General features: G+C 38.9%; 1 protein-coding gene across 1 annotated transcript; it reads left to right on the top strand.

The window, feature by feature from the left end:
- Positions 1–27,192, top strand: LOC115417561 (protein dachsous). Its single transcript, XM_030131581.1, has 25 exons — positions 1–13; positions 360–428; positions 899–1,062; positions 4,135–4,224; positions 6,302–6,415; positions 7,147–7,240; positions 7,326–7,444; positions 7,683–7,856; positions 8,568–8,696; positions 9,411–9,566; positions 10,791–10,971; positions 11,084–11,217; positions 12,902–13,894; positions 14,973–15,098; positions 15,222–15,473; positions 15,669–15,767; positions 16,496–16,668; positions 17,382–17,533; positions 18,369–18,679; positions 19,398–19,508; positions 20,338–20,529; positions 23,504–23,601; positions 23,676–23,831; positions 25,379–25,564; positions 27,114–27,192. Exons 1-25 carry the CDS (start codon positions 1–3, stop codon positions 27,190–27,192), a joined length of 4,365 nt encoding a protein of 1,454 aa, XP_029987441.1.
- Positions 27,193–27,792: the final 600 nt, after the last annotated feature.

Genomic DNA, 27,792 nt, shown 5'->3' with positions numbered 1-27,792 from the left:
ATGATCACATCAGGTGAATCGATGCCAAAATAAGCTACAGTACATGCGAGGGCCTGGGTTTGTTGTGCCTGGCACCATTTGTTTATTCCTGTATTTAATGTTTTTGACAGAGAAAGTAATATTTTCTGTCAGAACATCTGGGTAATAGTGTGTACAAAAATAACAGTACAATGATACCAATGAACGGATAGATGCAGATCCAAATGGATTATGAAGCTTTTTTGAGTTGAAATGAACCTTTTAAATAAAGAAGAAAGCCACTAGAGAAGTGTGTACAAACACATCCCCGCATACATTTTCTGTAATATGTGAGAACTGACTCCACTTTGTCTCCCCTGGTTTTGTTTTTGGTTCTTAAGGTTCTTCGGTCATAGACTGCTTTGGGGGCAGTAATAAACTGGTGGGACAGGTGGACGAAGGCTATGAAGGTGAAGTATCTCTATGAAAAATTACTGTATTACTGTTAGAAAACATTTCACATTAGATAAACATTTGTGCACCATTTAATGCCCTGTTACAATTACGGGTATTTGAACTCATTAACCCTGTTATAAGGTTTACACAACTGAATGTTTATTCCTCCTCGTCATTTACTAAATCGACTTTTAACAAACACCTTAAAAGGTTCCCATATCTTTTCAAACATATCCTGCCTTCCTTTTCATAACAAACTGCATTTTACACTAATTGTATACATGTATTGATAGAATTAGTGGATCAACAATTATTTAACATTTTGATCAATTGGTATTTTGTGTCGCTGGAGGCTGTTTATGTCTTTAAGGGTTAATTTCATCATTTAGAAAATTAACTGAAGTGTGAAGTGTTTCTTTTTCAGGAAGTAACATAGTCTTAATATAGCTTTGGTTGTAATCATTCATTTCCCATGATGCTGCAGGGGATGTGGAGCTGGTGACGGACATCCCAGCTGGAGTTGGAGTGAGGCTCGCTCCCTTCATTTTCCCTGATCACCTGGAATATCTGGAGCTGCGCTTCACACTCGGTGACACTGTTGCAACCGTCCACACCAAGAAGACGCTGGACGCCGACGCGCTGGCAGCGGTGAGCGTGGGCCTGGTCCTCCGACACAATACGTTTCTATACAACATGTATTATTTTTGTGTTATGTTTCTATCTCATAATTTAATCATGCTTGTAGATGTAAAGCACTTTGGTCTTCTTCATCTTGTTGTAAAGTGCTATATAAATAAACTTTGATTGGTTGATTTTAAAATAGAATATGTTTTCAATAGTCTGACAAACATCACAGTTAATTATCTGGTTTCCAAATGGTGTAGATGTATCTGGGTGCAAAACAAAATGACCCCAATCAGACCAACAAAACATGTCATGGCTGGTCCAGTGGGTGAATTAAACTTTCCTTTCCCTTTTTCATTGGTGTATGGATACATTGATATATTGACTTAACAGACATATTAGCTTGATTTTTCCTGACGTCAACAAATATTGACATAAAAGATGTAGTTTCACTGATGGCAGTGGCTGATGTTTATCTGTTGCGTTACATTAACCCTCCACTATCCCGCCCATAGAGGCCCTTCCTAACCAGCAGAAGCATGTAATCTGCACAGTGCTGTAGTAATGTCTGAATTTATTTCATACAGTTTGTTTTGAATTTTTTAAAAAATGTTGATACTGGCACAAGGAACACATGATCAAATTTTGGTGGTGATGGGGGGGGGGGGCGCTGATCTGCCTTGGTGGAGGTCTGTGCTCTCTGACTGCTTTTCTAGTTTTGTATTTCTTTCATTTGAGCCATCCACTAAAGTACCAAATACTCAATAGCAGTCATTTTTTAATCCTTTAAATGTTATGCTCGTATTGTAAACAAACCATATTTTTGATGCAAAAAAACAGAGAAAACTATACTATTATTATTATTATTATTATTATTGTTATTATTATCATTGTTGTTGTTGTTATTGTTATTATCAGTATTATTATTATTATTATTATTATATAGTACATAAAAATTGGATTGCTAATTTTTTTTTTTTTGCAGTTTGGCATATGTCAGTGATTAACATTAACACTGGTTAATATGCATAATTATTTTTGTGCTAACTCAAATGTTGAATGCTAAAATGTGTCAATGAGCATTTTTCATTCACTTTGGAGAAGGGTGATTGTGTAGTAATTTTCCTTTGTTTACACTCTGCTGATTTTAGTGGCTGGGTCAGAATTTAGACAGTCATGCAAAAATTAACAACTTCTGAATTCTGACCTAGTACAAATTGTGAAAAATAATATGACTTTTTATAACATGAAGTACAAAGTATGTATAACATGCTCACCTGGATACTGGAAGGTTAAAGGGTTTTCAGTAAATTCTTATTAAATTAGTGCTCATAACAACGTGACGGAGGGTTTATTGAACCTATTTTTACACATATAGAGTGAAGATTTCCACGACACAGACAGGAGGAAAAATAAACAGAAAGTGTCAGTTTTAGCCAAATTGTCAACTTAAATATTTGTATTGAGCCAGAAATTTGCAGACAGTGAATCTTTAGTAGTTGGGTTTCTATCTAAATGGGTTTCAGGTTTTAATCAAATATACGTTAAATGTGGAAAAAATGTGAATTGAAGTATGTTTTCATCCACTACTGTTATGACAAAATGAGGAGGCGGTTCATCTTCATCATCATCATAGATTAAAATAGTTTTTGTCTAATATTTACTTCTTCAACTCTTCATACATGGTGTTTTGTTTCAGTGTTTTTTCTAACATTTATCTTCTTCTGTTTATTTCTCTTGTTAAATTGAGGAATGTTACAGTCTCATTATTTTGTCCTCTAATCACTCATTTTGTCTTATTATTCGTTTATTTATCATTTTATCCATACACCAGCTTTTTCACCTCTCAGCTGGATGAGAACTGGGATAAGTAACCCACTGGGTTCAGGTCTGGACATTTGGACTGGTGTCTTGTTTTCCACAGCTGTAGTTGTTTAAAACCACTATGTTATGAGTTGTTGTTAACACTTTCAGTGCCATGGGCCGATTAAATCGGCTTTACGAAAACAACCTGTAAAGTGCCACGGGCCGATCAGATCGGCTTTGGAGAACACGCCATATTTGTGTACAAACAAACCATCCACCCCCATTTCTTTCTCACATTTCGATGACATTCTTTCTGTGTCCCCCTTTTGAGACCAATCAGACGGGAATTTGAGGTCACGCGACCGAATAATATTTTTATATCTTTTTAATGTTTCTTATTCTCCGGTGTTTCATCAGAGGGAGCCCTCCTCCCTCCGCCCCCCTCCATGCCGGGGGGCGGCTGTGGACTCCGGGTGCTGTGGCGCCTTCTCTCACTGGGGTCCGCTCCTTTCTGGTGGGTGGGGGTCCCAGTTGGCCCTCTCCCACTAGTTGGGATGCGGGGCTGTGTTGCTGGTGCCTGGTCGCCGGGGTCGGCGGCTGCCTCCTGGTGCGGACGGCTCCCTGAGACAGCGCCTCCTAAATTGATGTTTTACTTTTACTTGTACATTTTTGTTCTGGTCTACCTGTGCTCAGTCAGTCTTCTTAAGTATGTGTGAGCTTGTGGGTTTGGATGTATATGTGTGTGTGTGTGTGTGTGTGCGGGTGAGTGGGTGGGTGTGGGTGGGGGGCGGTACTGATTTTTAAACTGATATGTAAAGCACTTTGTGCTACAGTTTTTAATGTATGAAAAGTGCTATATAAATAAAGATTATTATTATTATTATTATTATTATAAATTATGCAAATTACGATCAATAATGAATCGGCTGCGTCCGGTGCGTTTTGGATCTAATCAGCAATCGGTCGGATGTTACCGAGCGGTTTCCTGCAGGATTCTTCAAATATTATGAAAACGACGCGAAATACTGAAAAACGGCCAAATTCTGTGGCACTTTTAAGGCTTATTAGCCCCTTAACTGTCTGGCACTTAAAGAGTTAAACTTTACTTGTCCAGTTGTTTTAGATGCTTAAGAATGTTCATTCATTATCTTACAGAGTGATAGTACCTTGTATTATTCCATCACCTGTGAGGATGACAATAATGTAAGTACTGTACCTTTTTTTTTTTTTTTTTTAAAGAAAACAGTAACACAAACAAAATTCCTAAAATTTCCACTCTTGTTTTTGCAGCGCCAGAACACTCGGACGCTAAAACTCATAGACATTAATGACAACAGACCAGTTTTTACACAGAGGGAATATAGCACTCGTGTCTCTGAGGTAGGTCGCAAAAAAATGAAAGAAAGGACTGCACCAGTTGTCTCCTATTGTCTTACAGTTTTTCTTAATTGCTTTGATGCAGTAGTCAACTCAAAGTCCACATTTTCAAAACAGTTAACACGCACAGAAACAGTGGCACTCATGGGCAAAATGACACATTTTATTTGCAAAAGGCTATAATCGTGCCAAAACATTTAAAATATGCTTGTAATTGTGTTAGCTTTCATGCATGTTGTCTTTCTGCAAAGGCTATTGGCCAAATTTGCCATTTTAGTAAGAATTGGATCCAGAATCAGAAATGCTTTGAAGCAAATTTCATTGATTTTATGGCAATTTTTTTTTTAAAACTGTAGCTGAAAACTGAAATATGGTAAATATTACAAAAAACAACCAAAATGCTGTGTTATATAGTGCTATAGAAGCAAAGAGCAATGAAAAGGCAAGAGTTTAAAGAATAAAAGATAAGTGCAAGTGCAGTATAAAACAGTTTAAAGACTAAATGGTAAAAAGTAAAAACAACCATTACAGTCCTCTATAATAAGAACAATAGTGAAGACAGTGAAAATAGTTCGACATACATAGATATAAAATACAACAGTATATACAGCAGAGACGTTGAATAAAAGTCCTAAATTGTGAACAATAAAAAAGGGTTTACTCATTTAGTCTCTTTTTTTTTCCAGGTTCATGACGTGGACACTGAGGTTTATCGAGTGACGGCTGTGGACGCTGACAGCACGCCAGCAAACAGCAGGCTGACATATTCCTTTGTAAAGTCAACATTTCTGTTTCTATTCACCACATTTTTGATGCGTTTGTAGTAACTGGGCTGCTCTGCTGAGTTCTTTATTAGTGTTACTGAGGTCTGGGTGGGGGTGTATAGGAGGTAGAAGATTTTGATGGAATATAACATGGAAATGGTTAGAGATATCAATATAGTTACTATTGAGCACTGATAGGAAGTCATACTATGTGGACTCATGGTTCCCACAGGACAGGGACACTACAAATATATGATGATCATATAGAATATGATGCATTGCTGTAGATAAACTATCAACAGTTTACAATGCAATTAAAATTAGCTCAAACTTAAACATGTACAACAGTCGATAAATCATTACATATCATATAGAATAGTAAACTCTTAAAGAGACCATTTTACTGCATCAGTACTGCAACTTTTTTGCTGATAATACAGACTCTTCCATGGTGAGAAGCAACATGAAAAATAAACTTCAAATGAATAAACTTCTGATTGATATACCAAGTTGCTGAAATCATCAGTTACAACAGTTCAATCAGTGAAATCTCAGCAAACTCACTGCGAAAAATTAACTTTCTTTTTTTATATCATTATTGTGATTAAGAAGGTTTTCACAGTTTGGCCCATAAAATAAAAAACAATTTGATTTAATGCTCTTGCACAACATCTAAACTTTCATAGACATAAATCAATAAGTATTCCAGATATTGTAAAACCAATTCAGTACTAGAAGTAAGTATAGTTCTTGCATTTATGATGTTACAAAAATAGAAAATCTAGTTTAAATATCAGCAGAGGTGAAATTAACCATGCAGAGAAAATGTGAGGTCATTTTTTCCACTATTAGATTGATAACAGTAACGCATATATATATTTATAGTTGTTAAATAATTAATACTGTGTGCTGTTTTCATTGGTGATTCCACATTTCACCTACAGTAGAAAAAGCAGCATTAAATCAGTATTTGTTGTCAGGAAAAAAGTGTAAAATGGTACAGGTGCAATACAGACCCAAAAGAATTGGAGAAATAGGGTGAAAATTTACTGAACCTGATATCTGATATGTGGTGTTTGTCTTTTACAGACTCCATCTTCAGATTATTTTCAAATAACGAACTCAGGAGCTTTTATTTTGGTGAGACCTTTGAACTACAATCTAGTCCAAAGCTTCTACTTCACAGTGACAGCCGAGGTAAGGGAATATGTATTCACATAAAACATCCACCCAGTGATTTACAGCTCAGATAAACAGTGAGCTGGTGTGGATCAGACAGTAAACACCATGAACAACTGCTGTGTTTGTCTTTGCAGGATAGTGGAGGGTTAAATGACACGGCTACTCTGCTGATTACTGTGGTGGACTTTGATAATTTGAACCCCTTCTTCATCCACAGCCAATACCAGGCCTTTATCCCAGAGAATCAGGTGAGTTTGTGAAAATAAGTGTGACATCTTTAAGAGGAACACCCTCTGAAAACATGTACAGTATATGTGTTCTAAATGGAAATTCACATGGTTGAAGCTGGACAAAATAGCTGTTATTAATAGATATTTGTAGGGTTTATGTCAGGGGTGTTCAATCTGGTCCTTGAGGGCCAGTATCCTGCATGTTTTAGATGTATCCCTCCTCCAACACACCTGATTCAAATGATAAGCCTATCATCAAGCTCTGCAGAAGCCTGATAACGACAGTCAGGTGTGCTGGAAGAGGGAAACATCTAAAACATGCAGTGTACCGGCCCTCGAGGACCAGGATTGGACACCCCTGGTTTATGGTAATAATTGTGGTTGAATCAGTAAACAGAATAAACACCTAAAACACAGGTGAAATGAAGGGAGGGGGAATATAGAAGGAAGGAAGAACAGGAGGGAATTATGGGAGGATGTGAGGAAATACAGAGGAAGGAAGGAAGAGAGGGAGGGATAAAAATGTAAAGGAAGGAAGGATGGGAGGAAATTATAGGAAATAGTAGAGGGTTGTTTTACACTGACGGAGGTAGTGGTGGTTGGGGGGGGTTGCACTCTGGCCCAATTTAACCAATGCTTATATCTGATGTTGAAAGACTTGAGTTTACTTTATACAAACAACACAGACTGTGCCTTTTTTAACACAGCGTTATACTTTGATGCATCTGTTTTTTTTTTAAATGTTTCAGGATGGATCTTTCCATACGATTCAGCCTGAGCCAATCAAAGCTCAAGATGGAGACACTGGCATCAACATGACTGTAACTTACAGCATCAGTGCAGGTACATAGCATGAGATTTAAAGTTGTAAAATGACACTCAGTAAGTGGAAGAACTGTTTCTTATCATGATGTCTGTGCTGGTTCAGTGACTCCAGGAAAGTATCAGAGCAACTTCCACATGGACCCGAACAGCGGAGTTCTGTCTGTAGTATCGGCCCTCGACAGGGAGGAGATGAGCACCAACGCCATCACTGTCAACATCAAGGTGACATTTTGTTTTTATATCATTCTGTGAAGATGTAAAACCATTCAGGTCATTAGCTCATGGTTTAAAAGTGATGTTACAACATGACAAATTTAAAAACATGAACTAGTCTTTGGTGCAAATTCACTGCCTTGTGTAAAGTTCACAACAGTGTTATGTTTTGTTATATACATATGTGTTGGACCGGTATAAATCCCCAAAATGGCAGTTCATCATCAGTTCTCCTCCCCGTATGCAGGCAGCTCAGACTGATGACAGTCTAAAGACGGGAGTTGCTGTGGTGACCGTCACTATCGAGGACGTCAACGACAACCCCCCAGAGTTCGATAAGTCTGAATATACCGTACAGCTTCTGGAAAACTCTCCTGTCAACACTGTAGTGCTCAAAGTCACCGTCAGTGACAGGGACCAGGTAAAGCAGGGGCGTCACACTCATTTAAGTTCAGGTCACATTCAGCCCAGTGTCATCTCAAGTGGGTCAAACCAGTAAAATAATAACAGTGAAAGAAGGAAAATCACATTATGAAATTGTTTACATCTATAAAGTATTCTTTAAAGAAATGAGAATAACATGAACAACCTGAAAGAAAAATAAGTGACATTTTAACACTATTATGTCTCTGTTTATCATTTACACATTATAACTTACGGATCACAATGGATCTACAAATGCACAATAGATTTAGTAACAGGCAGAATATTGTTAAAACTGCACTTATTCATATTTGTTGTGGTCCTTCACATTTTTTGTGAAAGGATAGTTTGTGAATATAAAAATTTTCATGTAATTTTACTTTTTTACACAAAAAAAAGAGTTGTCAATTGGTTATTATGAGTGTTTTACTGATCCAGTCTACTTGAGATTGAATTTGACTGCATGTTGCTCCTGAAGTAAAATGATTTTGACACCACTGATTGTCAGCGTAATTTTTACATTTCACAAATTCATCCCATTGGCCAGATTGGACCCTTTGGTGGGCTGGTTTTGACCCAAGGGCCATATGTTTGACACTCCTGAGGTCGTATCTTGGTTTGTCAGCTGATACTGTGGACATACAGGATGCTTCTATACAAGAGCCAAAAAGAAACTATTTTCTCTCTCCTATTATTTTTTATTTTGCAGGGAGGATTTGTGGGAACTCTGAGCATCAGTCCAGAATCTGTTCCGTTCTCCATTGACTCCGATGGGACGGTCCGAGTGAAGGACTCTGCAGCACTGGACAGAGAGACACTTGACGGCATCGCATTTTATGTAAAATCCATATTTATTTACTTACTTACTTCGTTCCCAAATGAGAGGCTTAAATTTTATTTGTCTGCAGAAAAAGCAATCTAAAACACATTCATTTGATATGTGGTTTACACCTTCCCCATCAGTCATGTAATTTACATTTTTTTCATTTTACTTTTTTAGGATGAGGGGAGTCTTAAACATACATGTGGCACTCTCTAGGTGCAAACAAGTTACATATGACAATATAATTTGTATAGATATTGCACAAAAGGTTACATGACAGAAAAAAAATCCACTTGCCTGAGCTTATTGCCAAAGGTTTATATGTTATATGTACTTTGTTGCAACAGTGCTTTACCTGTTGCTTTGTCAGTGTCTGAATCCAATTGAATTTCAGCTTCATAGAATAAATATGGGGGTATTCTGTACCTTAAAGTCTAAAAATTACCAGCACATTTTACAGTGAAAGTGAATTCCTGCAGCATCCAAAGTTAGTAAAAAGAGACAGTTGGTAATAGACTTCGGAGCTATTTTGGTAAAAACTAGTATTTCCTTTTGTTTCTTGGAACATGGGCAGAAACAAGGCTAAGTGTTTTTAACAGTTTTCAGTCAACAGTGGAGCCCTACAGCACAAAGTACTTAAAGAAATCAGATTTTGGACACATGGGAAATACTGTTTGTTGGTTGAAATCTTCCTTTAGTTGAAATTTTGTTCTTGTGTTAATTTAAAAGATTCTAGCTAATGAGACAGCTCCACCCTACTACACCACAGAGGCGTACGTCAGTGTTGAGCTCCTGGATGAGAATGACAACAGTCCTGTGTTTAACAGGAGCAAATACGAGGGGAAAGTGTTTCCACCTCAGGAAGTTGGAATGTCGCTGGTCCAGGTGAGAGATTCATCACAGTTCCGGTCAAAAGTCAGCATGAATTGATCTAAACAAGTCTTCATGTTTACAACTGGATTGGTGTTTTCACTGATTATGTACTTCCTGTGTACTGCATATGTTCAGCTCATGATTCAAGGATTAGACCAGAGATTTTTAATCCGATAAGGATTCAGGAGTTACACTAATTCAAAGGACAGTGTATGCAAAAATGTGACACCGGAGACACAATCATCCAAAAAGGGTTAACCTCCTGTTAAACCACTTATTTTACTCAATAAATCAAAATCAAATCAAATTTTATTTACATTGCGCCAAATCATAACAAAAGTTCTCTCATGACACTTGACATTTTGAGCTCCTCAAAACCAGACCCTTGATAAACAAATAAGAACTATTTTTCCTATTTGACTTAATTCATAAAAATAATTACCATTAAGTACCATACATACCATACATTGTCAGCCCTGCGATGAACTGACGACTTGTCCAGGGTGTACCCCGCCTTCGCCCCTATGTAGCTGGGATAGGCTCCAAGCGACCCCCGTGACCCTAGTGAGGATAAAGCGGGTTCAGAAAATGAATGAATGAATGATACCGTACATACTGAATTGTAAAAGACAGTAAAAATGGAAAATCCTGAAGTTAGGTTAACAGATAATTTCAGAAAATGATTAAAAAAAAAAAAATACCATTCACATGTACATTATTGAAGAGGCAAGAGAGTGGAAAATACATTTGGAGTAACATCACACTGCTGTTAGTTCAGTTCTTATATTTGTCTGATGAAAGCCTTCTCATATACATGTAAATTATTACTACATACAGCAAAACATTTACTGAGAGTATGGAGTTAATGTTAGTGTTTAACTCGAAGTCCATTTTTGTTTTTGCAAAATATACCTGAGTGGGTGGAAGCAGATTCGCCTCCTCTGTTACGCTGATGACTCACTTGTATTATTCTGATATTTGACAATTGTCCAGAGACTGAGAATGAGTTCTTACAGTCTATAGAAACAACTTACTTTTCATTGCTTTAAAATATCTGTAATTTTACATTAAACTCCCTGTAGCTCCATCTGACTAATGTTATATTTGCTTTATTGCTAAAAACTTTCCCTTCTCCAAGCTGTTTTTTTATGCTGACAGTTTATTTATTTCATCTCTCATTTGCTTTTCTATTTCTATGTGCTGCTCATACAATATTTTGTCAAATATAACTCAAAGGTTAAAGCAGAAGACCCAGATGCTGGCATGAACGGGCAAATCACTTACACTATTGAATTTGGGAATGAGGACGGCTACTTCTTCCTGCACCCTGAGACCGGAGAGATCACACTGGCTAAAATAATTCCCCTGGTTGAAAACTCAATTCTGGAGTTCCCTCTCTATGTAACAGCTACAGATGGTACGTCTAAACATTAGCTGTGGGTGACATCATCCCACATACAGACTCCAACTAGTCCAACTCCAGTTTCTTCAAATGTCATTATGGTGTTTTTCCTCCATCTCTCCTCTAGGGGGCATCATACCCCGCTCCACCTCAGCACAGGTCCACATTCAGGCCCCGGGTGACTCAAACCCACAGTTTTTACAAAAAGTCTTCCATGGTACTGTCATGGAAGAGCAGGACCCAGGAGTTTTTATTATTAAGGTAAGTTTCCATCCAGTCATTACCAAACCTTATTTATCTAAAATCCACTATTATAGATATAGTGAGTATTAAAATTATATTAAAAACTTTACAAAAAAAATCAACAATTGTGTTGTATGTTCACAAACTAAAATGAAGTGAAATTATGGAGAAAAATGTATTTAGTGTAATTAGTTTTTTCATAAGCCTAAAGTTTTGTGTTGAATTAAGAATGAAGTAAGAGAGAAAAACTAAATACACTAGCTCTGTTAGCTTAACTCTCTTTTTAGACAGAAAACACCCACAGCAAAACAACAAATCACCTGTTTTCTGTACAGTTTGTGTTGTCAGTAGCTGAAATAAAGATCTGTTTGGAATCCAACAAACAAGGTCAGAACTGTCACAGTTTAGTCTGAACCTTGGATCAATAAACAGCAACTTAGCAAAGATAAAAACATCCCATAATAACTTTATATCTCCATAAACCTCAGAATCAAACTCACCCGTGTAGAAGAAATGCTGACATTTCAGCATCCAACTCTATTCTTTACATTTACAGCTGAGTCCAGTGGAGAAAACAACAACAGTGATTCTAGTTTTTATCACTTTGTCACTTTCATTGATTCTAAAAGTTGTTTCTTCGTGGTTCTCATCCCATCTGGTCACTTTCTGAGGCCTTGCTCAAAGGCCCCATGGTGTTAGTTTTCCTCACCATTGGACTGGCAAAGTAACTCATTACTCCCTCTAGTGGTCACAAAAATTCAACAGCCGGAATTGCTGGAAATAAAACAAGTTCATATCTATATAATCCAGTACAGAGGCATCTTCGGCAGAACTTCAGAACTTTTTAATCTAAACACTAATGACACTTTTAAGTCAATTATTTAATTTTTTTAAAGAAATACTGCATATAGACCCTGTGTGTGTGTGTGTGTGTGTGTGTGTGTGTGTGTGTGTGTGTGTGTGTGTGTGTGTGTAAAAAAAATTGTGACTGAAAACCCAATGTAATTTTGCAAACAAAACTAAATGAAAACATCACATTAGATGAGACTTTATTAGATAGACAACTTATTCAGAAAAGATGGATGGATGGATGGATAGATGGATAGATAGATAGATAGATAGATAGATAGATAGATAGATAGATAGATAGATAGATAGATAGATAGATAGATAGATAGATAGATAGATAGATAGATAGATAGATAGATAGATAGATAGATAGATAGATAAGCTTTATTTCAGACTCATGGTCCACATTAAAAAGCAAACAGATAAACACAAACACAATAAAATAAAAAACACACAAAAAAAATGTATTGATCCCACAACAGGGAAATTAACTGGTTAAGGCAGCAACAGAATAAAGTCCAAAAAAAAGGGTGCATGCATAAAGATAGTGAAAAAGACAAACACTATAAAATAATAATAGTTGAAAGTAATAAAACTAATGACAATATAGATAGATACAAATGAGTGGAATTCCAAAATGTCAGACAATACAAATGCAACACAAAAACATGAGGAGAACCACACCACAGTTCTCAGATTCATTCACTTCAGAATGCTTTTCATATTACATGATACATTTGTTTGTGTGTGAATGTATGTATTGTAAATGGAAATCATACAGTCTATGGTGTAAATATCTGAATACCAGTTGTGCGTATATTTCTGTTCCCTCACACTGGTATATGTTGTCCAGGTTCAGTTCCTCTCAATAGCTCCTGTGGTTCCTGTGGTGCTCCAAGTCGTGACAGAGAGTGATAAGTTCGAGATCTCTGACAGCGGTGAAATGACCACAAAGACAAAACTGGACTACGACGAGGCTCCACATAACTACTCGGTGTCCATCTCCCTCTCTGACGGCATGAACAGCGACACAGCCATCGTGGAAGTCCAAGTCACTGACATCAATGACAACAGTCCAGTTTTTGAGTCCGGTTCTGTTGAAGCTTGGGTCCCAGAGGACGCAGATGTAGGATACAATGTGACTGATGTTCCAGCTACAGACAAAGACAGCGGCTTCAACAAGGAGGTCAGATACTCCCTGAGAGGAGGGGAGGGCAGGTTTTCTGTCGATCCTCTGACTGGGACGGTGAGTGTAGCGGCTGATCTGGATCGTGAGGCCAAAGCAGAGTACGAGCTGCAGGTGTTAGCTGAAGATCAGGGTCGTCCAGTGCGCTCGGCCACGGCCAGTCTGCTGATCCGCCTGACCGACGTCAACGATAATGTCCCAGAGTTCTCTAAGACTGAATATGACGTGGAAGTGCCAGAAATGGCGTCAGTAGGGACCAGCCTGCTCACCTTATCAGCTACGGACCCTGATGAAGGTCTAAATAGGATAGTTAGTTACAGTATTACTCAGCAGACACCCTCATCAGACCCTCCTGTATTTGAGGTGGACTCCTCCAGTGGGATTCTGCGCCTGGTCCAGGCTCTGGACTACAGCAAGGTAAATGAGTACCATCTGATGGTCCAGGCCTCTGACGGAGGGACTCCCTCTCTGACCGGGAACAGCTCTGTGGTGGTGAAGGTGAAGGATGTGAACAACAACCCTCCTGTGTTCAGTAAAACCAACTATGACGTGGCCGTGCCTGAGAACCTGGCCAGCGGTGCATCCATCCTGACTCTGGAGGTCACTGACAGAGATGAGGTGACCTTCTACAGCTGTTACAACACGTTCAAGAACAGGCCTGTACATTCTGACCAAAAACACACAACTCAACATCAGTCACTTCAGAATCAGATACTGATATATATCACCACACAGCGCTGCCGAACCTCAGCTCCAAAACAAAGCCAATGCATTAGTGAATCATTTTCTGTCATCAGTTTGTATGTTGTCATTGCCCCGTCCGATTAAAGAAACAACTTCACAGATTTTCAGATGTCCACGATCACTGGAACAGTTTTGGTTCACTGCATGTATGGATGGGTGGGGAGTCCGTCTGTTGGTCTGTCCGTCCATCCACGATTTTCAATTTCTCAGACACTATTTGCCCGATTCTTTTCAAATTTGACACATATTCTTTACCACTAGTAGAGGTGCAGTATACAGTTTGATGGCTGAATTTAAATTTTCGGATTTTTTATAATTTTTTTGGGAAAACTTCATCTTGAAAAATTTGTCCAACTAATTTTTTTAGACACTATCCATCCGATTCCTTTCAAATTTCACACACCTTCTTTACATATGCCTTTCTCGCAATTTTTGCTTTTTTTTTTCTCACAAATTTTTGAACCAAAAATGAAGATTTAAAGTTAACACTCAAAATTAATCACTGGGTAGGCAGGGTACCAGTGAGCAGGATGGGCAAAGTGTTGTTTGTTGTGGGTATTGGTAAGCTCCGGTTACTTTTTACCTGTTCCTACTGTTTTTATGTACTATTAGTATTCATTGTGCAGTAAAATGCTCTCTGTCAGTGTTTACTGTTATATATGGTGCTGTTTATGTTAAGGTTGAGCTTATTTAAAGTACTTTTAGTAATCTACGTCGGTGCATCATATTCTATAAGATTATCATATGTTTGTAGTGTCACAGGTCATGATTTAAGATTCAGGGAGCTCAGAAAAAACAGGCCTGTTTTCAGATTCAGTATTATACATTTATCATTTAATCTGAGACAGTTTATTAAAACCCATCAAGGAAACGTTATCTTTTAAGTCTAAGTCTAATTAGTTTATGACATTAAAAACCACCATTTGGAGATGCATGGTTTTTTTTTACCTTCTTTTCCTTCCTTCTCCTCCTCCTCCTTCTTCTCCATCGTCAGGGAGGATTTTCCAATGGTTACTTCCTCTTGGACAGTGATACCTTTGACATCAACAAACAGGGTGTGGTGTCTCTGAGGAAGGACATCACTCTGGACAGAGAGACCAAGGACAGCTACATATTACAGGTACATCTGTTGACCATGTTCCTCCACCATGTTCTTTTTTGCAGATGCTGATGTTTTTTTTTTTTAGATGAAAAGCTGATGAGCAGCAGGTGAAGAAATGCCGTCTCTTTGTTTGCCTTTCAGGTCATGGCGGTGGATCAGCCAGTCGATGGTCTAAATGCCACAGCCCAGCTCAACATCACTGTCCAGGACTACAACGACAACGCGCCACAGTTCCTCATGATCCCAGACCCGCTGCTGATTGCCGAGGGCCAGTACTCAGAGGAAAATCCAGGAGAAGTTTTCACCATTCGGACCACAGACGCTGACCTTGGCCTCAACGGAGAGGTCACCCTGTCACTGGCCTCCCCTCACCCGGTCTTCAGATTCAGAGAGGTGAGACTCAGACAGAAACAGAGCATTGTTGGAGGTGTTGTCAACATTACTTCAGTTGTTACCTGAACCATTTTAGAAGCGCAAAGAATGACGCTGATGCTGATGGCGACCACCTGAAAACTTCCTCAGTAATCACATATTGGTGTTCCGGACCCACCTGGTCCTCATGGTTGAGATCTGGTCTTTGTGTTGCAGGACGGGATGCTGCTGGCTGTTGGTCCTCTGGATCGAGAGAGCAGGGAAATGTACGACCTGGTGGTTAAGGCTCTAGATAAAGGCACTCCACAGAGAGAGGTACGATCCAGAAGATGAACCTCATAAAATCCCTTTCCTACACCTACCACCCTAGTGCCGACCTGTTTGACCTGCTGCCCTCAGGGAGGCGCTACAGGTGCATCAGAACCAAACAGACTCAAGAACAGTTTCTTTTCAAAAGCCATCACCACTCTGAACTCACACATGCACTGACTTCTCAGTCCAACCCCTGACCCCCCAGACTACCTCTCAACCATCTATTGTGCAATCAATATTTACTACTTCTGTGCAATATCATTCTGACCACAATACTGTGTAATTTTTAATACTTCGTACTGTATATATAACTTATTTGAACTTATCTTATCTTATCTCAGGATACACACATTTATTTATTATTGAAATCTATTGTTTTATACAGTTTATTCTATGCATATGTTTACACTGAAAGGAACTGCTTTTTAAATCTCATTGTACATATGTATAGTAACAATAATGGCATTCTATTCTATTCTGTTCTGTTCTGTTCTGTTCTATTCTATTCTAAGACTTCAGTTAAGGTTAAGTTAAGCATTTAGACCCTAACTGTTACTGAAATAATTACAGTCAATGAGAAGTTTTGCAAAGATATTTTAAAAAATTTAATCAATAAAATTTTTAAAGTGTAACTAAATGAACCACTGGGACAGTGGTTACTGTGGGAGTGTTGTAGCTGTTTGATTAGCTTGGCTGTTCGTACTGACAGACTAGACACGTTTACCCACCAGAACTTCACCACCGTCAGAGTGAAAGTCACAGACATCAACGACAACAGACCTGAGTTCAGCTCAAACAGGTACGTCAGTAGTGTCCTGCTGAAGGACGCTGAGGATGGAAAGCTGCTGCTGACGCTCTCTGCCACCGACAAAGATGCCGGGAACAACTCTGTCATCACGTACAGGTGAGCAGCTGCCTTCACATGTAACATCTGGCATGACTGTAAAAACAGGGGGAGGAAAGTCAGTCAGTCTCTTGTGTTCATGTCTTGACTAAAATTATACATGAACGAAGTCAGGCTGACAGGCTGACAGGCTGACAGGCTGACAGACAGACAGACAGACAGACAGACAGACAGACAGACAGACAGACAGACAGACAGACAGACAGACAGACAGACAGACAGACAGACAGACAGACAGACAGACAGGTAGATAGATAGATAGATAGATAGATAGATAGATAGATAGATAGATAGATATTTTTTATCTTATCTTTATTTGTTTATACTTGTTTTATACATGAAGCATTCTGTGGACAGTAAAATGGGAACGTAAAGGGAATGTTTCCTCCCTGTACATATGACATTTTTGAATCTTTGACATCTATTTAGTGACCTGCATCTGCATTTTCATTTTTTGTTTTTAAAAGTGTTCACCTATTTGCTATATATTCCACTTATACATATATTACTAGAAAGACTGAAAAATGTATATGTAACATGTGATGATGCCCTGATCTGATTTAACATTTTTTCAGGATTAATTAAAAATGTAACAGGAAATGTTTTAAAAGTCTGTTCAAGAAGTTGATTTGGATAATTATTCACTGTGTTAAAGCTGTGATTTTCATTGTATGAATAATGTAAACTCCATGTTTTTCTCTCTGCTGTTGCAGCTTCATTGCAGGTGATTCTCCATATTTAGCCATAAACAGCGAGACTGGTAAAGTGACGTTGACCTCTGACCTTGCTGACGTCACAGAGGACACCACATTGGATCTGACGGCGATGGCGAAGGACAACGGCCAACCTCCTCTGAACTCCACAGGTTGGTGTGAAGCCTCGGTGACCGATTGCCCAATGGCAGACCGGTTTTGGCCCATGGACCATATGTTTGACACGTGTGTATGTTTGGTATAAAGTTTAAAATATTCATCCCGTTACACAGTTGTGGTATGAGATGAAAACATGCATCCTCTCTGTCATGTTCATTGTTTGTTTTCATGAACAGTTTGGCGGCTGATGTTGCCGCTGCAGTGAATTGTGGGACAGTATTCCTCCCTCTCCACTGGTAAAGGATGGTCCAGTGTCTCTTTTACCAGAGGAGACACTGAAGGAAGTATTGAACCTCCTTTCCTTTGCATTTAGAGAGCGGAGACAGCTCTTATCATAACATTCAGATTACTCATCTTATATCACTCAAGCTGAAAGGAAAATCCAGATTCACGCATAATCCATTTGTTTTTTCCTGAAGCAGAAGAATCACTCCTTTATCCCCCAAAATATGTAGTTTTCTGGAATTAAAAATTTAAGACAATGGTTTGACAGTAGTCTGTCATTATACCACACTAATGAAGAGGATAACTGATGCTTTTCTAATGTTTTGAGAAAGTAGAAATACTTATATTGCTCTAAATACAAATAGAGTCTTTAGGGAAAAAGAAGGGAGATAAAGGTCAGTGTATTTTCCAATCAAATTAAGAGTATGTGAAGAAAAAGGATTCAGAGATGTGTGGTTTTCATGAAAGGCTGAAAGTTGCAATATAGTAAATGGAGTAAAAAGTATAATATTAAGCTTTAATGCTGCAGAAAATGTGAATACTCACATACAGTGCAGCAGCAAAAGTTGAAAACATTATAGTTTGAGTATTTTTCCATTTCAGCTCGTGTGGTCGTTAATCTGAGGGTCCACAGCCTGACGGAGGGCGTGGCCTTCGCAAGCCCCTCCTACAACTTCAGCGTACCTGAGAACGAGGCGAAGGGTCTGACAGTAGGGAGGGTTGAAGCCTCAGCAGAAAGTGACCTTTACAGTGTCACCTACAAGCTGAGGACACACGTTGACCTGTTCTCCATCGATGCTGGCAGCGGGGTCATTGTGACCGGATCTGAGCTGGACCGGGAACAGCAGGAGTGGTTCATCCTGGATGTGGAGGCGGTGGATAACCGTGTCCCCCCGATGTCTGCCATCGCAGTGGTACGACCCATGTCTGTCCTAAAAGGACAGTGGTGAAAGTTTAACTTAAACCTTGATCCTACAGGAAGATGGATCAGACCATGAGGATGATTCATTCTGTTCATTCTTTATGTTCACGGAAGGAAAAACACACAAGGGTTAATATGTTGTGTTCAAAAGAAATTGGACATTTCACAACTGAATTTTTACTGGACAGCATTCAGTTTTCTCTGTATAACAGAGTATTAGGGGCCACTGTGGGTAAAAGAAATTAAATATAAAAAAGAAAAGCAGAAGGTAAAGCTGCACATGTATAAGGAAAAAGAATCACGTTTTTTCCCAATAAAAAGAGTCTGAGATTAATGAAATCACAAATTTGCAAGAACGGTGAGAAATTGTCTGAGATTAACATCATACATTTTTAAGAAAAATCTTGAATATTTCTTGAGATTAAAGTGATACATTTATTAGAAATAAATTAGAAATGTAAGAAGAAGAATCCTCTCACAGTAAACTCACAGGCCAGTGATTAGAAGGAGTTAATTTTTCCAAACTTGCAAAGTCAATTACTTTGGGATTGACTTTGCAATATTCAAGACAATATAAAACAGGAAGTGGTGTGTTGAGCCTCTGTCAATCATGAAATGTATTGAAGATACATGAAACCTTTCTAATTTTGTACAAATGTCATAAAAAAGAGAGACTGCCTCTGAAGATGAGCCATGTTTTTATTCCTCAGGTCAGAGTTCAGGTGGAGGATGTGAATGAGGCTCCTCACTTTCCCTCTGATCTTTACAAAGCCTCCATCTTCAGCATTGTGCCGTATAAAACTCCCATCATGCACCTCAAGGTAAGCACACCTGGTAGTTCTTAGTTTGTCTTTGTCAGATAAGGATGTTTTCAGTATTTCCAACAGCAACCACTGAGCTGTTCTGTCCCACTGTCTTGTCTTGTGTCTGTTCTGTCCCATGAAGTTAGAATTCGGAAATTGTTTCTTCATGGTTCACATCCCATCTGGACACTTTCTGATGCTTTGCTCAAAGGCCCCATGGTGTCAGTTTTCCTCACCATTGGAGACCAGCAGAGTGACTCATTACTCCCTCTAGTGGTCACAGAAATCCACCAGCCTGTCGCTGGAAATAAATGTAGTTCATATGTATATAATCCATTATACAGGCACCTTTGGTAGAACGTCAGAACTCTTTAAAATATTAAATAAATGACTTAAAAGTATCATTAGTATTTAGATTAATGTAAAAATACTGAATATAGACCCTGTGTGTGTGTACTTTTATATCAGCACCTCATCTTTACTGTCTTTCTCTAATTATTAATCAAGGTGTCTTATATAAGTTAAAAGTTCTTGACATGAAACGGAAATGAGATTTATAATAGTTTTCCTTTGGTAATAAGATGACCATGTTTTCTGTTTATAGAAATGAATCTAAAAATTAATTCAGCAGAAAAACACTGTAATCACACAACCTGGCCTCAGTACATGTCTAATTTTCAGTAGTTACTCCGTATAATGTTGCTTCATAAGGGGTTTTTGATTTTCACTGAGAAAGACAGTTTATTATATCCAGAAGTCCAGTCTAAAACCTGCTCATTTTTGCTCCTTTTAGATACAATGAACCTTTTTATTTTCCGCTAATAACAGTTTTGGTTTCGTCCTGCAGGCGTCAGATCCTGACGTGGGTGATGAGGCTCATCTGGTCTACAGTCTGACGGCTGACAGTCCTTACGTGGATGTGGAGCCGCAGTCGGGTCTACTGTACGTGGTCTCGGCGGTGGGATTAGACGGACAGACGGTGGCCGTGGACGTCAGAGCCACGGACCCCCAAAAGCTGTACGCTACAGTCAAAGTGGAGGTGAGTCGGTTAAAATGATGGGTTTATCATGGCAGATAGTTTAGTGAAGTTCTTAGTATTTACAGTACAGGCCAAAAGTTTGGACACACCTTCTCATTCTTCGCATTTTCTTTATTTTCATGACTATTTACATTGTAGATTCTCACTGAAGGCATCAAAACTATGAATGAACACATGTGGAATTATGTACTTACCAAAAAAGTGTGAAATAACTGAAAACATCTCTTATATTCTAGTTTCTTCAGAGTAGCCACCCTTAGCTCTGATGACTGCCTTGCACACCCTTGGCATTCTCTTGATGAGCTTCCAGAGGTAGTCACCTGAAATGGTTTTCACTTCATAGCTGTGCCTTGTCAGGGTTACTTAGTGGAATTTCTTGCCTTATTGATGGGGTTGGGACCATCAGTTGTGTTGTGCAGAAGTCAGGTTGATGCACAGCTGACAGCCCTATTGGACAACTGTTAGAATGCATATTATGGCGAGAACCAATCAGCTAAGTAAAGACAAACGAGTGGCCATCATTACTTTAAGAAATGAAGGTCAGTCAGTCTAGAAAATTTCAAAAACTTTGAATGTGTCCCCAAGTGCAGTCGCAAAAACCATCAAGCGCTCCAACGAAACTGGCTCACATGAGGACCGCCCCAGGAAAGGAAGACCAAGAGTCACCTCTGATGCTGAAGATAAGTTCATCTGAGTCACCAGCCTCAGAAATCGCAAATTAACAGCAGCTCAGATTAGAGACCAGATGAATACCACACAGAGCTCTAGCAGCAGACACATCTCTACAACAACTGTTAAGAGGAGACTGCGCCAATCAGGTCTTCATGGTCAAACAGCTGCTAGGAAACCACTGCTCAGGAGAGGCAACAAACAGAAGAGATTTATTTGGGCCAAGAAACCCAAGGAATGGACATTAGACCAGTGGAAATCTGTGCTTTGGTCTGATGAGTCCAAATTTGAGATCTTTGGATCCAACCGCCGTGTCTTTGTGCGACGCAGAAAAGGTGAAAGGATGGATGCTACATGCCTGGTTCCCACCGTGAAGCATGGAGGGGGAGGTGTGATGGTGTGGGGGTGCTTTGCTGGTGACGCTGTTGGGGATTTATTCAAGATTAAAGGCAACCTGAAGCAGCATGGCTACCACAGCATCCTGCAGTGACATGCCATTCCATCCGGTCTGCGTTTAGTTGGACCATCATTTATGTTTCAACAGGACAATGACCCCAAACACACCTCCAGGCTGTGTGAGGGATATTTGACCAAGAAGGAGAGTGATGGAGTGCTGCGCCAGATGACCTGGCCTCCACAGTCACCAGACTTGAACCCAACCGAGATGGTTTGGTTGAGCTGGACCGCAGAGTGAAGGCAAAAGGACCAACAAGTGCTAAGCATCTCTGGGAACTTCTTCAAGACTGTTAGGAAACCATTTCAGGTGACTACCTCTTGAAGCTCATCAAGAGAATGCCAAGAGTGTGCAAAACAGTCATCAGAGCTAAGGGTGGCTACTTTGAAGAAACTAGAATATTAGAGATGTTTTCAGTTATTTCACACTTTTTTGTTAAGTACATAATTCCACATGTGTTCATTCATAGTTTTGATGCCTTCAGTGAGAATCTACAATGTAAATAGTCATGAAAATAAAGAAAATGCAAAGAATGAGAAGGTGTGTCCAAACTTTTGGCCTGTACTGTATATTTAAACTAGAAAAGCACCGGAGAGTGCAGACCTCCGCCAAAGCAGATCAGTCCCCCCACCCCCAAATATGACATTATTCTCATAATATTACAATTTCATTCTCATAAAATTATGACTCTTTTTGTATTTGACTTTATTCTTATAAAATTATGGGTTTTATCTCGATATTTTATGACTTTATTCTCGTTGTGACAAGTGCTTTTGTTTTCTTATGTGGTCCTAATACACCGTCATAGTTTCATGATTAATGGATCTAAATTTATTACATATCAGTATTTACAATAAAAAGTATTTGAGCCTTTTTCATACATGGACTAAATCAGATTAGTGGAATCAAAATAAATGTTTATTTGTATTGATATGTCCTGATTTTTCTCCTTTCATTATCCTTTAAAAAATGTGAATAACATTAACAACCTGAAATTTGTTCTGAAAAAGTGCAATTTTAACAATATTCTGTTTGTTACTAAATGTTTTATGTATTTGTAGATGCGTAAATGATAAACGGAAGCATAATATTGTTGAAATTGCACTTATTTCTCTTAAGAAATTTCAGTTTGTTCATGTTATTCACTTTTTCTTTTTTTTTTTTTTAAGTCGTTTGTAGATGTAAACATTGTCATAATGTAGTTTTACTTTTTTCATTCTAAAACATAGAGATAAGTTTGGAGTTGACATCATTTATTGGTTATTACCCTCCCCCCCCCGAAGGGGACACAAGGGGTATGGTTTTTGGTTCAGCTTGTTTGTTTGTTTGTTTCATTGTTAACACTCTAGCAGCAAAACTATTGGTTGAATTCATACCAAACTGTGTATATAGATTGCCAGTGACCCAGAATAGATCTGATTATATTTTGGGAACAGTAGGTCAAAGTTCAAATTGTTTTGTGAATTTTTAAAATCTTCCTATTTACTTATAATGAGCAAAATATGTGTGAGGGGCGGGGTTTGTTGTCACCTGTCACCACTTGTTATGTTATTATTTAATTGGTCTGACCCACTTGAGATTCTATTGGTCTGAATGTAGGTCTCAATGTAGTTGTGTCTTTTGTGCATTGAAACATCTCCACACATTGAAGCTACTGTTCCGTCATTTCCTCACCAACTTCATATCAAATGTTTCCATCAATGTTAAAATTCAGAGCATATTCTTTTTACCAAACTAATAATGTTTACTGTTCCTTGTGGAACATTTCCCAGCTTACACATATGTCACTGTCTTCATGTAGTTCACTGGTTTGCTCTTGTCATTAATATTGATGGTTAAAATCTGCTCCAGGTGGAGGTTCTGGCGAGTGCGAGCAGCAGCGACATAGTTTCCATCACCCTCAACCAGCCGGCCAATGTCGTGGAGAAGAAGATCCCAGAGATGCAGAAGTGAGATGAGTTTGTCTAATAAGTAGAACCGTCTTTTCTTCCCCTGTTCTCTGTTCTAATCTCCTCCATCTCAGGTCTTTGGGTCAAGTGTTGGGCTGGACGGTGAACATCGTCGACGTCTCCAGCGGAGGAGCCGCCGCATCCCGAGCACTGAGACAGGACGTCAAAACTTTAGTCACTTTCTTCGCTGTGGACGAAGATGAGGTGGTTTCATCAGAGGAAGTCGTAAAGTAAGAGCTTTTAGGATGTTTTTCCAGACACACCTCACATTAAAGGCCCATTCATGCTCGCTTCATGTACGAAAATAGGTTTGTCTGTTTCAAACAGTGTCAAGTGTCACTGCCTTTATCCTTAGATGCATCCATCTACTGGAATAAGCGTTTATCAGTCAATCCACCAGAGGGCGCCGCTCTTAATTAACATACTGGCTGAATACCATGAAGAAGAGTAAAGTTTTTTGAGAAGAAAAATAATAACAAGCATGGCAACAACAGAGGATGTTCTACTAATGTGGATACTAATGTTGATATTGATGAGGGTAGTTGTCACAAATGTGTCAGTAGTTTTGCACTAACTCACACAGTGGCTTTTTGAAAAGTTCTGCTATTTATGGAAATGATTCTGTTCAAATCTCAACACTGCCTCTGAGGTTCCCAGTGGTACCGCTTTGTATTCTCCGTCTAGGTTCACATCCATAAACTCCTGGAAAACGGACAGAATTATGCATGTAATGTACACAGAGGATGAACAGAACACTCCATCTGTATCCATCTGTGTCTAACATAAATGAGCCCTTAAAACTGCATTTCCCTGATTCTCCTTAATTGAAACTCCCCAGTCTACCTTCACATTCTTGTTGGGTTCATGAGGTGGTTCTTAATCTCAAGCTTGAGAAAGTCAGGTTGACACTAAAAGGCTTGGTGAAATCATTTCATGTTACTTGGGATCCTTTTTTGAAGTATGTTAGTTAATCTGTCAGTAAACTGGCTAAATAGACCAGCTAGCACTAATTAGTTGCATTGTACTGTTATCAAGTTTAAACATTCAAGAAGTTGGAATTCAGGTGAAGTTGGACAGATAGTCACAGATTTAACCCCCCGGGGTTCCGCAGATAATCCTGACTGAAGAAATACAACTTTTAACTCACAGAATTACAACTTTATTCTCATAACATTATTTGTTTGCTTGTGATATTTCTGAATTTATTCTCATTAGTGCGGAACTAATCTTCTTCCAGTTTCCAGAAACACTCACTGGTGATAAAAAAAATCTGCGTAAAAACATTCTGACTGATAACTGATAATTTAAGGCTCTAGAGGGAGAAACTCCTAAGGAGATGGGCCTGTGTTGCTCCTAATGTTTTGAATCAAAAGAGCAAGCCCCCCACACCCCAACAATAGTTTTTGTTTTGTCTTATTTTGTTTTGCTTTGTTTCATTTTGTCTGTGTGTAATTTGTTGGTATGAATCTATCTGATGTGATACTCCAGTTTGTTGTCTTTTGAGTATGTACAATCTAAGTCTTATGACTGTATGTTGAATGTCTGTGTGTCCAATAAATAATACATTTATAAAAGAAAAAAAAAAATATTCTGATGATAGGAAACTTGGCTATTTCCAACAAATCCTACAGAAAAATTAACCGTGGTAATGAATTCATCCTTCAAACTGTCCTGTGTGTCTGTGTGCTGGTTTAATGTTCCCTTTTCTTTTTTATAGACCTCCATAGAAGCTGTTCATCAGAAAATCTGACCGTTGTTTCTCTGTCTGATCCATCAGTAAACTGGACAGCCACTCAGCTGCTGTCACGGCGGAGCTGGTCAAAGTGTTTGGGGAGGGGCTTCAATATGACCTTCAGGAGGAGCCTCTAAGCCCCCCCTCCAACATGGGTGTGGTCATCGCTCTGGGCGTCATGTTGGGCCTGAGCATCGTGGGATTGATAGTGACCGTCACCCTAATCGTCAGGTGAGGAAAAAAAGAAACAGACAAGACAAACATACAGTGAAAGTATTAGATTAATAATGTGTTGTTGGCTGCTGTAAAACAAATGGATGAGAATAGAACATCAAAAAAGGTTGAATTTACTTTAGTGCAGCTTTATTTTAAGATTGTGATAAAACCCTGTGGAATGTGGGTATGAAACCATTTGGATTCACTGATGCATGGGGCATGACTGTACGTCGAGGATCTCCTAAATCCTGCCTCCATGGTTTCTGTGATGGAAGTAGAGCCCTGGGACTCATGGGAGAGGGGAGAGGGGGGTGAGGGCTTGTCCGTGACTTAGGCGTCTCCAAGGTAGTTGGGTAACTCCTTGGTGGCCAGGCCCCAGGGGTGGATGACATCGGTCTTGAATTCCTTAAAGGAGTGATATTTTGCTTTTTTAAATGGAATTATGCATTTTCAAACATTTCTCAATGGTCTACAGGGTGGGGAAGCAAAATTTACAATGAACATTTAGTTGTTTTTTCTCAGCAGGCACTACGTCAATTGTTTTGAAACCAAACATATATTGATGTCATAATCATACCTAACACTATTATCCATACCTTTTCAGAAACTTTTGCCCATATGAGTAATCAGGAAAGCAAACGTCAAAGAGTGTGTGATTTGCTGAATGCACTCGTCACACCAAAGGAGATTTCAAAAATAGTTGGAGTGTCCATAAAGACTGTTTATAATGTAAAGAAGAGAATGACTATGAGCAAAACTATTACGAGAAAGTCTGGAAGATACTATTAAAGAAGAATGGGAGAAGTTGTCACCCGAATATTTGAGGAACACTTGCGCAAGTTTCAGGAAGCAGTGTGAAGGCAGTTATTGAGAAAGAAGGAGGACACATAGAATAAAAACATTTTCTATTATGTCCATTTTCTTGTGGCAAATAAATTCTCATGACTTTCAATAAAATAATTGGTCATACACTGTCTTTCAATCCCTGCCTCAAAATATTGTAAATTTTGCTTCCCCACCCTGTATAGAGCATATTATATAAATAAAAATGGTTTATGTCAAGAAACGTTTATTTTTCCTATGTATGGAGACTTATGGGACACCCTGTATATTTGAGCCGCATCATTGTTTAAGCTTCAGGGTTCAAAGCGTGAGAAAAAAAGTAGTGGCTTATAGTCTGGAAAGTACGGTACGTCAGGACCTGTTTTGCGCATGTGGGTCACTTCAGGGTCGCATTCAGTTCATACTCAAAACTGATAGAAGTCGCAGTTAATATGTAATATTAATGAACACACACACACAAAAAAAAAAATCTGATTTCTCAAAAAAAAAAAATCTGAATTATGCATTAGGACCTGCTGTGTGAACGTAGCCTTACTAGTTGATGGTCACCAGCTGTTGGTTGTGACTGAAAGGATAAGATGGCGGATACAAGTGGTGGAAATGGGTTTTGTCTGCAGGGTGTCTGGGTTCTCCATTAGAGATAAGGTGGGGAGTTCATCCATCAGCAGAGGCTCAGAGTGGATGTGGTCATGAAGGGATAACCTGCTGCGTTTTCCTCCAGGTTTAAGAGGAGTGAGAAACATGCAGACTCAGACAAGGAGAGTTTCCACATCAGCAAACACTCTGAAGGATACACGTGAGTCCTCATTTCACTCCTGGAATAATCAGAATCTGCACATATGAAGAGAATTAAAAACAACAAAAAAACAAACTTTAATGTCACGTTTCAGGAACCAGTCCAGGAGGATTTCTGAAACCTCAGAGAAGGTAAACACAGACTGAGACCTGTGAGCTTTCAGAGTTTAGAAAGTGTTGAATGAGCTGACGGAGGCGGTTCGTGTTACAGGAACAGACCTGGTCATTTGACAGAGCGGCGGGCAGACAGACGGACAACAGCGATCCGGGAAAGACGGACGACAGACACCGCGACAGCAACGAAAGCTCCACCTCCGCTCTGTGACGTGAACACAACAAACATTTACTGAGAAAAACATCATGTCTGCATTAAAGCACAAATGTCCCAGCAGGACTATCTCATCTCCTGCTGATGCTGTTGAACCATTTGGCCTTTATTACTTTATTTTTTAATAACTCCGCTTGATGCAAATAAACAAAACGGCAAATGAAATCAGCGATCTAAATCAGAAACACGAGTTAAACTGTACATGCTCAATCATTTCTCCTCTGATCAGTTATTTATTAACGCTGTTTGCACAAGTGTGTGAAATGTGATCTAAAAA

Source organism: Sphaeramia orbicularis, chromosome 1 (genome assembly GCF_902148855.1).
Source record: "Sphaeramia orbicularis chromosome 1, fSphaOr1.1, whole genome shotgun sequence".
Taxonomy (NCBI): Eukaryota; Metazoa; Chordata; class Actinopteri; order Kurtiformes; family Apogonidae; genus Sphaeramia; species Sphaeramia orbicularis.
The sequence above is the reverse complement of the archived record's forward strand: the minus strand, read 5'-3'. Positions and strand labels throughout refer to the sequence as shown.

What these genes read in the sequence shown, in the direction of transcription:
- LOC115417561 (XM_030131581.1), top strand. An exon ending in ACGCCGACGCGCTGGCAGCG is followed by an intron (nt 1,063 to 4,134) that starts GTGAGCGTGGGC and finishes TTGTTTTTGCAG; the next exon opens with CGCCAGAACACTCGGACGCT. An exon ending in AACTTACAGCATCAGTGCAG is followed by an intron (nt 7,241 to 7,325) that starts GTACATAGCATG and finishes GTGCTGGTTCAG; the next exon opens with TGACTCCAGGAAAGTATCAG.